The sequence below is a fragment of the Microcaecilia unicolor genome, chromosome 10, assembly GCF_901765095.1.
Source record: "Microcaecilia unicolor chromosome 10, aMicUni1.1, whole genome shotgun sequence".
Lineage (NCBI taxonomy): Eukaryota > Metazoa > Chordata > Amphibia > Gymnophiona > Siphonopidae > Microcaecilia > Microcaecilia unicolor.
In genome coordinates this window covers 213,339,904-213,351,537 of record NC_044040.1, presented here as the reverse complement: position 1 = coordinate 213,351,537, position 11,634 = coordinate 213,339,904, and the positions used below count along the sequence as shown (strand labels likewise).

Below are 11,634 nucleotides of genomic sequence, written 5' to 3'. Positions count from 1 at the left end.
GTTCTTCATCACTGTCGTTGCCACTCGCTGCCAGTAAGTAAAACAGTTAAACCCGCGCCGGGGGGGGGGGGGGGGACGGAGAGAGGAGGGCTGTCATCGGAAAGCTCAGCTGAGGGCGGGAAGGATCGGAGGGTAGGGGCACCGACTAATAGGTTGCAGGGGGGCGCCAGAAACCCTAGGCCCGGCCCTGAGTATCCGGACGATATTTAAAACCATTTAACCAGCCAGGAACGGCACCTGGCTGGTTAAATAGTACTTAGCCAGCTATCTGCCGAAATTCAGAGGGAGATAGCCAGCTCCCACTGAGTGTCGCTGGTTAGCATGTAACAGCTGGTTATATCGCACGATATAACTGGCTATCTGTCAATTTTCAGCATATCGCTGGCCTAGTGGCCAAATATGGCCACGTCAATCCCTGGAATATCTTTGGCCAGTTCCAACTTAACTGGCCAGCGTTGCCCGGTTAAGTTGGAACCGGCCAAAAATAAACCTAATATTCAATGACGGCCACCGGAAATGGCCCAGTATTGAATGTAGTAAAAGCGGTTAGTTTAGCGGGGTTTAAAAAAGGTTTGGATGGCTTCCTAAAGGAGAAGTCTATAGACCATTATTAAAATGGGGAAAATCCACTGCTTATTTCTAGGCTAAGCAACATAAAATGTATTCTACTTTCAGGTACTTGTGACCTGGATTGGCCACTGTTGGAAACAGGATTCTGGGCTTGATGGACCTTCGGTCTATCCCAGTATGGCAATACTTATCCAGGCTCAGCCCTGACTGCGGGAGGCAGCCTGGGTACCTCTCATGGTCTCAATATCAGCCTCTATAATTTTATGTTTTATAATGTGATAGGAAACGCAGATTTTGTTAAGTCCTGTCTGGTGGGTGTCAAAATGTGTCATCAGTTCCTGGATTGTTTTTACAATTTCCTTTTAGTATAAAGTCATTGATGCAGTCCTGTCATCTGTTTATTTATTTGTTGCATTTGTATCCCACATTTTCCCACCTTTTTGCAGGCTCAATGTGGCTTTCATATTGCGTTAACGGTGTTAGCCGATTCCGGTCTAGAGAACTTTCCCATGGACCTGTCACCCTGATTAGCTTCAGTGGCGTAGGAAGGGGGGGGGCAGGCGGTGGGGCGGTCTGCCCCGGGTGCACGCTGCTGAGGGGGTGTCGGCTCCGCTGGTTCACTGCTCTCTCTGTCCCGGAACAGGCTACTTCCTGCAGAACATGTGAAGGAGGATGCCATGTTGGAGAGACAGGCCAGATGCTACAGACAAAAATCAACTTACACAGGCACCACATTAAAAACCGCAAAGATAGCCAAGGTGATATTTCTGTGGGGGAGCAACTTGCGAGACCGGAGAACTGCATCATTGATTTTATAGTCAGAATATTAATGTTTCAAAAACAATTGAGGAACGTAAGACCTTTGAAGTGAAAATGTTGAAATATTTTGACATCCACCAGACAGGGCCTCTTTTACCAAGCTGCGGCAAAAGGGGGCCGGCGCTGGAGTCGGTGCGTGTTTTACACACACGTTGTTGCCTCATTTTACTGCAGCTGGTAAAAGGGAAGTTTCGCTTTCCTACAGGAAATGGCCAGGCGGCGAGTAAACCACTTGCCGCATGGGCATTTCGGGGGGTGGGGGGAACCCTTACCACCACCCATTGAGATGGCGGTAAGGGCTCCCGTTTTAACCCGGCATTAACCGGGCAGTGATTACCACCGGGTACACTGGAAATGACGGTGCGCTAGAGGTAGGAAGTATCGCCAGGCTGCTACGGTAGCCCAGCGGTACTTCCTGTATAGCGAGCGGTACACCTGCGTTGGGCTTACCACCACTTAGTAAAAGGAACTCTTAACAAAGACCTGGGTTTCCTACCACATTATAGAAAATATAATTAAATGGCTTTCTCACCTTCTGATCACTCACCACCTCTCCCTGTGCCCTGCCCTCCCCTACCTTTCTCCTGAGACTGTCATTGCAGTGCTTTTATGTTTCAATTGTGTCTTCTGATTTTTGTCTTTTTGCTCATTTTGGACCCAAAAGCTAGTCAAAAAAATGTTTTTTAAGATATTCCAGTAAGAACGGTATCCTCTTTTTTTGTTTGTTTTTATGTCTGACTATTACCTGCAGGCTTTTAAAATTCTTTACTGGACTAGAACGTGTAGGTTAGAAGCTGAACAATCATACTGTACCTGAGAGAACGGCTGTCCCTCAGGTGTGTTGCTGTTTGGGTTAGACACAGTGGGGATAATATCGTAGAGATGTTTCAGAATTGCACAGAGGTACATGTGCCTAGAAAGTGTGCACACTAACGGGCCCTTTTAATAAGCCGTGTAGGCGCCTACGTGCACCCAAGGCGCGCCAATTTGGAGTTAACCACCAACGTTGGTCAAAAAAAGTGACTACCATACTGCTACGCAGAGCTGCCAAGTTACCCATTCCACCTCATCCTGGTGCATTCTGGCACCATGGCCCTCCACCCTGTGGTGTCAGATGCCTGGACTTGCTTCTGTTTTCTAGGTAAATTTAGGAAGTCCAATGTGTGTGGGGAGAAAAGGGGACCCTTGGCAGGTTATCAGACCTCACATTCAGCCAGTTTAGGAATAATCCATACACATAGGTTCCTTCGTCAGATGTGAGAGAGAGACAACAGAGATGCAAGTTACCCAGTTTCAAGCTGGAGATATCGGGACATTCCTGGTCCATCTCAAAGTAGCGTGAGATTTGTAGTGCCTGATCCTGCCCATTGCACTCAGGGGGTCTTTTACAAAGCCTCACATTTTTTAGCTCGTGGTAGAAATCAGCTGGCGGTAAACGCCGAGACACCTATTAAATTCTCATGGGCGGGAGGCGGTGGAGATGAAAACGGCAGCGGAATTCAAGCATGCGTGGGATAAACATAAAGGAATCCTGTGCAGAAGGAATGGATCCTCAGAAGCTTAGCCGAGATTGGGAGGCGGGGCTGGTGTTTGGGTGGTGGGGCTAGTTCTGGGCAAGACTTCTACGGTCTGCGTCCTGAAAATGGGGCTAGTTCTGGGCAAGACTTCTACGGTCTGTGTCCTGAAAATGGCAGATACAAATCAAGGTAAGGTATACACAAGAAGTAGCACATATGAGTTTATCTTGTTGGGCAGACTAGATGGACCGTGCAGGTCTTTTTCTGCCATCATCTACTATGTTATGTCACAGCATTTACTGCCAGCTAATTCTACTGTGAGCTAAAGAAATGCTACCATGGCTTATTAAAAGACCCCCCCCCCCCCTCCAGGTGCTGTAAGCCTTATAATGCACCAGGATGGGGTGAACAGAAATCCAGGACTGTCTCAAAATCCCCTGCCTGGAACTAGTTAACGTGGCATCTCTGAAAAAAACAAACAAAAAAACAGCACGACGGGCCTTTAAAAATGCCTTGTTGCTTTGTAGCTTTTACTATATGAGACGTGGGGACCCCTGACGCAGGCGCTAGTCACCGAAACACGGCCCGTGTCGTGTCTTTTTGTCAAGGCTTATTCATTAAAGAACTGTGTTCCATTTTTAAAGGCCCGTGGTGCTGTTTTTTTTTTGTTTGGACTTTAGTTTGTACTTCGTTTCCTCTCTTTTGCTATATCTCTGAAAAAAACAGCAGAATCCTTGGGGGCCCTTCCTTCCGAATGCCAGTTGCATGGGAGGGATAACAGGGAAGAGTTTTCTCCCTTTTATGAGTGCCTGGCCCCCTCATAAACAGCTCTCTTCTGGGTAATGCTTGAAGCAGTTTTTAAAAAGCTATCTGTAATTCCTTCATCTGGTAAGGAAGCAGCTCTCTCTAGACAAAGGTAAACATAGTTCCACAGTGACCGAGAATGAACACCACACCTTCAGAGCTGCACCCGCCCTGTACCCACATGTGACAAGAGTCACCAGCGGGATCCCACACCAGGTTTCTGCTGCTCTGGGCGAAGTGTGACCCCCACTCATTGGCAGCAAAGCCTGAAAACCTCCAGCACTCCTCTCTCACCCTTCAAAGAGACAACATAACCAGGCAGTCACCCTCTCTACAGGAAGACAGCCAGGGGAGGAGGGTTTCCTGGCACCAGCAGCAACTTCCTAGTTTCATCTCTCTGACAACTAACTGAACCAAGAAGCAGCTTGGGGTGAGAGAAGTGAGAGCCAGAAAAAAGAGAAATCCAGAGGAGGCATAGTCCATCCCCAGGCAGGTAAGACAAACACCTTACATCCAGGGCTGGACTTATATGTATCACAACCTCTAAGTTTAACATTTAGAGCCCCCCCCCCCCCCCCCCTTCGATTAACCAGGAAATACATTTCAGGTTTAATACTTTTCTGTGCAAGTGAACTGAGAGGCCCCTTGTTAGCTGTAGCTTGTCTATCTTTTACCTAAATCCAGCCCTGTTTACCCTCTGCAAACAGCATCTCCCTTTCTTGCATCCAGCCTGCAAGAATTGGAAGAAGGGATGCAGCCTGGAAATCAGGGTGGCAGGTGCAGGAGCAGCGAACCAGGAAGTGAGGCACCAGGTACAAACAGCTGCAGCTGCTGGAAAGCAGTGCACTTTTCCCCATCTCAGGTTCAGTTCACTGATCCCTGGGACTGTTGTGCAAGGGGGAATCACTAGTGGTCCGGCAACAAAAAACATTTATCCATGGCTGACTGTCAAGTTGTAGGGTGTAACTTGTAGGCTTGGACGTGAGAGTATTGTGTCCCTGTTTTAAGGACGAGGAATGCAAGTTTCGCCCATAGGCAGCAGGTGGCTTCTTCCTTTTGTTTGCATTTCTCAGTTACTGAAAATCAGGTCGGAGAGTCTGCCAGCTTTAGCCGCCTGCTTTTTTCCTGAAAGGCAGGATGGATCACCCTGGCTAGTAGCCCTGCCAACACACACCTGGCGAGATTTCACCTGAATTCTATACAACAGTGGTTCCCAGACCTGGTCCTGGAGGCACCCACCAGTCAGGTTTTCAGGATATCCACAATGAATATTCGAGATGGAGATTACCCCTCAGGTTGAGAAGGATTCAGAGTTTTGACCTATTTCAGAAAGGGTTGAAGACATTTTTGTTCATCTAAGCTTATGGTGCAGACTGACATTTCTATGTTGAGAACTGAGTCTTGTACTATCAGAATTAGAGGAAGATGAGTATTTGCAGCCGGGGGTGAAATTGTTGTAAGGATTTTGAGATTGCTTGTCGTATTCTATGTATGTCGTTTGATTTATTTTACTGCCAGGTACACTGTGGGGCCCTTTTACTAAGCCGCGTAAGTGTGTACGCCAGGGGCTTAGGCAGACTTCAACAGTAGGGGGGTCCAGAGCCGAGGTGAGGGGGCACATTTTAGCCCCCCCCCTGGCGCCACCGACCCCACCTGCCCGCCCGCCATTGCTGACACCTCCAACAACTTTGACCCACCGTTGCCTACCACCTTTGCTGGCGGGGGACCCCAACCCCCGCCAGCCGAAGTCTTCTTCCTTTGTTTGGTTTCTGACTGAGTCTGACGTCCTGCACGTACAATGTCAGAACCAAACGAAGGAAGAAGACTTCAGCTGGCGGGGGTTGGGGTCCCGCCAGCAAAGGTAGCAGGCGGCGGGTTGGTGGTCGGAGGGGGGAGGGTTGAGAGGGTCTCTGGCAGGTGGGTCCAGGGCCAAATCTACGGGGGCCCAGGCCCCCGTGGCCCCATAGCAGCTACGCCCCTGGTGTACGCATGCCCAACATGCACCAAAATGGAATTACCGCCCGGCTACTGCGTGGCTCTTGCGGGAATTTCATTTTTGGTGCACGTCTGATATGCGTGTGCGAAAAATAATTTTTAATTTTGGACGCGCATATCGGACACACACCAAGTGGCATTTGACGCAAGCAGGTCATTACCGGCCAGTTACCGTGTGAGACTTTACCGCAAGGTCAATGGCTGGCGGTAAGGTCTCAGACCCAAAATGAACGTGCGGCAATTTTCATTTTTTTTGGCAAAAATTTTAAAAAGGCGCCAAGAAATGATTCTACGCATGCCCAAAACACGTGTCTACATTACCGCAGGCCATTTTTCAGTGTGCCTTTGTTAAAGGGCCCCTTGGCATTTCCTGTTCCCAATGTGAGGTAGTGGAGGGTTAAGTGACTTCCCCAAGATGACGAAGATCTGCAGTGGGATTTGAACTAGAGAATGATCCAGGGACGGGGAACCACAGTAACCGTGGGGCTGGGGACGGGGACAGAGCTCACGGGGACAGGGTGGGGACAGAGCCCACAGGGAAGGGGACAGGGGACAAACTTTGTCCCCGTGTCATTTTCTACTTTGAAGCCTGTTAATGAACTGGACTGTTATTTATGTTTAAGTGATGCCTACAAAGATATTTTGATTTTTTTGGAAAAACAAGCAAACATACTGGCCACAACTAGCAAAATTTGCATGGGGGGGATCCTGTACATCCTGCTACCAGCACATCTTCTAAGAAGACAACTTCTATTCCAGGAAGGACTGTGGAAGACAGGAGAGCTAGACTGAATCCTGAGATTGTTGATGACTTCTTATTCATCCACAGATTAAAAAATCATAACAGTGCTTCATAGGTCATATTTCTCCCCTCTAGGGCATACAGAACGGTTGTATTTTGTACCCCTGGACATTTTAACAGTGTGGATTAGGATTCCTTGGGGTAGTAGAAGTCAGCTATTGTTGGGGTTGGAAGGGTAGAGGGTGGTGGTGAGGAGGGTTGTTATAGCTGCTCATTGTTATTATTGTTCTCTATTTGTAATTTATACACAACAGTTGCACAGCATATTGTTCCTTTTTATATTTTAATACAAAGATTTGAATATAAAATCATAAGGGTTCAAGGCTTCTGCAGATGAGGACAGAGCCCACGGGGACGGGACGGGGACAGAACCTGTGGGGACAGGCCGGGGATGGAGACAGGGCCTGCGGGGACAGAAACAGAACCTGCGGGGAAGGGGTGGAGACAGAGACAAACTTTGTCCCCATGTCATTCTCTAATTTGAACCCTGACTTCCCTGGTTCTTAGCCCACTGTTCGACTATTAGTTGGAAAAGTAGTTAGAATACAATGTATAATGACCTATTAGTATTATTACTGCCAGCAATAGATTTATTACATTTTTCTTCTCACATTGAAAGCACTCGACCATCCTTGGACATTTTTGGGAGAAAGTTCTTCGCTCTGGATTTTTAAAATTAGTTTACGGCACGCAGATCACTAGTTTCCCTCATGTTTACAGGTTCCAAAGATGTCCCAAAGCAGCGGAAGCACGGATTTACGAGCTGTGGAGCTGGGAGAAGACAATAAGCAGAAAATTCCTCTAAAGACGGATGATGACGATGCTGCCACCGGGGAGGCCGGGAAGCAGAACCAGGAGAATGTTCTAGCATCGCCTCCAGTACCATTGGACCACTATGTTCGCAGGAAATTCTTCGTTGCCAGGGTAAAGAGTTCCCCTTCACCCCCCAAAGTCTCTCTTTCTAAGGGGTCCTTTTACTAAGGTGCGCTGAAAAATGGCCTCGGTAGTGTAGGCGCATGTTTTGGGCGCGTGCAGATCCATTTTTCAGCGCGCCTGCAAAAAAAATACCTTTTTAAAATTTTTGCGGAAAACGGACGTGCGGCAAAAATCAAAATTGGCGCACGTCCACTTTGGGTTTGAGACCCCACCGCCAGCCATTGACCTAGCGGTAAAGTCTCACACGGTAACTGGGTGGTAATGACCTACGCGCGTCAAATGCCATATTGGATGCGTGCCAAAAATGAAATCACTGCAAGGGCCACACAGTAGCCGGGTGGTAACTTTATTTTGACGCTTGTTGGGCACGCGTATAGTAAAAGGGGCCCCTAAGTAACACAGGAATTTTGCATGGGGGGGGGGGGGGGAGGGAGGAGAGGAGAAGGAGGAGGGAATGTGAAGCAGGTTCAGCGGCTGTGCTGTTCCGTTGGGAAAGTTCAGCTCAATTTCCGATTATGGGTCTTGGTTTTAGAAATTACAAACTGAAACTGCTGTCCACTTCCCCTCAAGACTGGTAAATTCATTTCTAAAACCATAATGACCTTCATGGGTTTAAAAGGGGGACAAGCACAGAGGGCCTTTAAAAACAAAAGGGACAGAAAACTTATATATTTGACATTTACACTGAAGGAGTGCGTGAGCTCAATCTCGTATGATATATGGAGGAAGGAATATATTATAGACAACTTTGAAAATGAACAGATGTTCTGAATTTGTCTGTATAAGCCTCCTCGTTACTGGTGTGACCCCTGACGCAGGTGCGGTAGCACCGAAACACGGCCTGTGTCGGGTCTTTCTTCAATCTAATTTCATAATTAAAAGTATTTTTTTAATATATAAGTTTTATGTCCCTTTTGTTTTTAAAGGCCCTCTGTGCTGTTTTTTTTTTTTTTTTTGCTTGGACTTTGTACTTTGTTCCCTCTCTCTGTTACTTTAAAAGGGGGGCCCCACATGTGAGATGTGTCTGCACAGTGGGGGCAACCCGGGCAGATATTGTACATCACATAGGGATGGGCCGCCGAAAGATTTTCATTGGGGATGTTTGTTTTATTCCTGTTCATTTGCCCATGTTTTTTGCTCAAGGAATCAAAGTCGTTGCGTGCACATTCTTTCTGACAGAGTGTGGAATTGTATTATTTATTTATTTAGGACATTTGTATCCCACAATTATCCCAAACAAGTGTTCAGGTTCAATGTGGCTTAACATTAAAAGTAGAACATTTGATTTTTATTTTTATTTATTTGTATCCCACATTTTCCCACCGATTTGCAGGCTCAATGTGGCTTACATTTGCCGTAATGGCGGTTGCCATTTCCGGGTAACAGAATTACAAATGGTATTGCGTTAAGGTGCATACATGCATGGTAACATACATGGAACATAACATATGTGGAACAGATCATGGTATATATATATACAACATGTGCATACATATATGTTGAAGAAGAATAAATTATGGAAGTGCATGAAGGTTCCTGAGTAGTAAATTGGAGAGTAACAGCATAAGGTTTAAAGTGGTATTGCTTTATCATTAAATCCAAGTTACATTAGTTATAAAAAACAGAAACCTATGTGAATTAGTTGCTTTCGTCAGTGAGAGACGATCTTAATAAGTAACTTTTTAGAGGTGGCTGGAACATGTGCTATGGATGTCCTCTTTGCAAATTCCATCATGTCGAAATAATATTAACATAGTAACTCGTAACATAGTAGATGACGGCAAAAAAAAACCTGCACGATCCATCCAGTCTGCCCAACAAGATAAACTCACATGTTCCATTTTTTGTGTATACCTTACCTTGATTTGTACCTGTCTTTTTCAGGGCATAGACCGTATAAATCTGCCCAGCACTATCCCCGCCTCCCAACCACCAGCCCCGACTCCCACCACCAGCTCTGGCACAGACCGTATAAGTCTGCCCAGCACTATCCCCGCCTCCCAACCACCAGCCCCGCCTCTCACCACCGGCTCTGGCACAGACCATATAAGTCTGCCCAGCACTATCCCCACCTCCCAACCACCAGCCCCGCCTCCCACCACCAGCTCTGGCACAGACCGTATAAGTCTGCCCAGCACTATCCCCGCCTCCCAACCACCAGCCCCGCTTCTCACCACCGGCTCTGGCACAGACCGTATAAGTCTGCCCAGCACTATCCCCACCTCCCAACCACCAGCCCTGCCTCCCAACCACCGGCTAAGCTTCTGGGGATCCCTTCCTTCTGAGCAGGATTCCTTTATGTTAGACCCACGCAAGTTTGATAGTGCACATTCTCTTGAATGAGTGCACAGTATTGTCCGCAAATGATAAAACATTAATTTTCATGTTTCTCTGCCTCTTTGATAATGACATTACATTTCCCATATCAAACGTCCATCTCATGCATATTTACCTGGCAATTCTTAAATGCAGACTGATTTACAACCCTCCTGGATTAGATTTGTGGATCCCTGGTTTAGATAATTAATATTTATCTATATACCTTACACGAAATTCTAACCACCTTCAACCCTACTGATACATTTTAAAATGTTGCATATTTTTTTTACTTGTACAGGGATCGGAGTATTTCCAAAGCAAAAGTGTGCGACTACTTTTTAAAAAAAATTACTCCAGGAAATTTATGATTCTTCATTGACACCTGTTCTTTGGTTATAAGTACATATGTGTTGCCATACTGGGAGAGACCGAAGGTCTATCAAACCCAGCATCCTGTTTCCAACAGTGGCCAATCCAGGTCACAAGTACCTGACAGAAACCCAGATAGTAGCAACATTCCATGTAGAACCCCAAAGAGTAGCAAGATTCCATTCAGAATCCCAAGCACTTAAGTGTTGCCATACTGGGACAGACCAAAGGTCCATCAAGCCCAGCATCCTGTTTCCAACAGTGGCCGATCCAGGTCACAAATACCTGGCGAGATCCCGAAAAAGTTCAATACATGTTATGCTGCTTATCCCAGAAATAAGCAGCGGATTTTCCCCAAGTCAATTTAATATTGGTCTATGGACTTTTCCTTTAGGAAGCCGTCCAGACCTTTTTAAAACCCCGCTAAGCTAACTGCCTTTACCATATTCGCTGGCAACGAATTCCAGAGTTTAATTACAAGTTGAGTGAAAAAAAACTTTCTCCCCCTAGTCCTAGTATTTTTTGGAAAGAGTAAACTGACGCTTCGTGTCTACCTGTTCCACTCCACTCATTATTTTGTAGACCTCTATCATATCTCTCCTCAGCAGTGTTTTCTCCAAGCTGAAGACAGTTGGGTTAATTATTGTGTCTGACAGGGCACCTTTGGTGTGCTGAAATGGCAGCTCTAGCGTTCCCTGTCCAGCTACTGAACTCTCTTCATTTTCCCCGGTATGCGTTCTTCTACTCCATCTATCTCCTTGTTGCTTCTTTCAGTGTGTTTCTCCTTGATGGCTTGACGAGGTTGGATCTTACCATTTCTGTTTTCCTGCTGTTCTCCCAGGTTCCCTTTTTCTCTGAATCTGGCAAGAGTTAAACTGGAAACTGAAGAAAACCCTTCACAAGTTTGTCGATTTCAAGCCTCATTAATTGTATGTGGGGGTGGTTAGAAACTCATTTCATAGGCTCCTTTCTCAGTCTGTTGTAAAAATATGCATCAAAATCCTGTAATCTGTGTGTGCAGGGTCCTGCTTATCCACTTGAAACCTTTGTGCTTTCTTGAAATAAAGTGGCACAGAGGATTATAGATGCAACATAACCCTCCCTCAGAGCTCAAGGGCAGTAGGGACAGACTAAACCACTCCTGTGACATCTAGCTCCAACTTTTTAAAAAAGGCAGGACCTTAAGTCTGTGGATGCAGTGGAATTAAAACCAGGATTGGATAAGCTATGATCTGGAGCTCTGTGGTAACCCTAAATATACAACTGAATCTGGCAGGTGCATCTGTCATCTGGTAATGGAGGCTATGGATTAACATAACATGGTATAACATAGTAAATGATTGCAGATAAAGACCTGTATGGTCCATCCAGTCTGCCCAACAAGATAAACTCATTTTACATTGTGATACTTTAAATGTATACCCGTTTGATTTGTCCCTGCCTTTCTCAGGGCACAGACCGTAGAAGTCTGCCCAGCACTGTTCCTGTACTAAAAGTTCTGAA

The 11,634-nt window shown here is 46.3% G+C and overlaps 1 protein-coding gene across 1 annotated transcript in view; it reads left to right on the top strand.

Annotated features, from left to right (window-relative positions):
- The first annotated feature begins 3,908 nt into the window (after window positions 1-3,908).
- Window positions 3,909-11,634, top strand: part of TPRG1 (tumor protein p63 regulated 1) — a 110,452-nt gene continuing 102,726 nt past the window's right edge. The window contains exons 1-2 of the mRNA XM_030216403.1: window positions 3,909-4,203; window positions 7,228-7,431. Coding sequence (XP_030072263.1) covers window positions 7,237-7,431 — 195 coding nt within the window. The 5' untranslated portion in view covers window positions 3,909-4,203; window positions 7,228-7,236. The remainder of the gene's footprint in view (window positions 4,204-7,227; window positions 7,432-11,634) is intronic.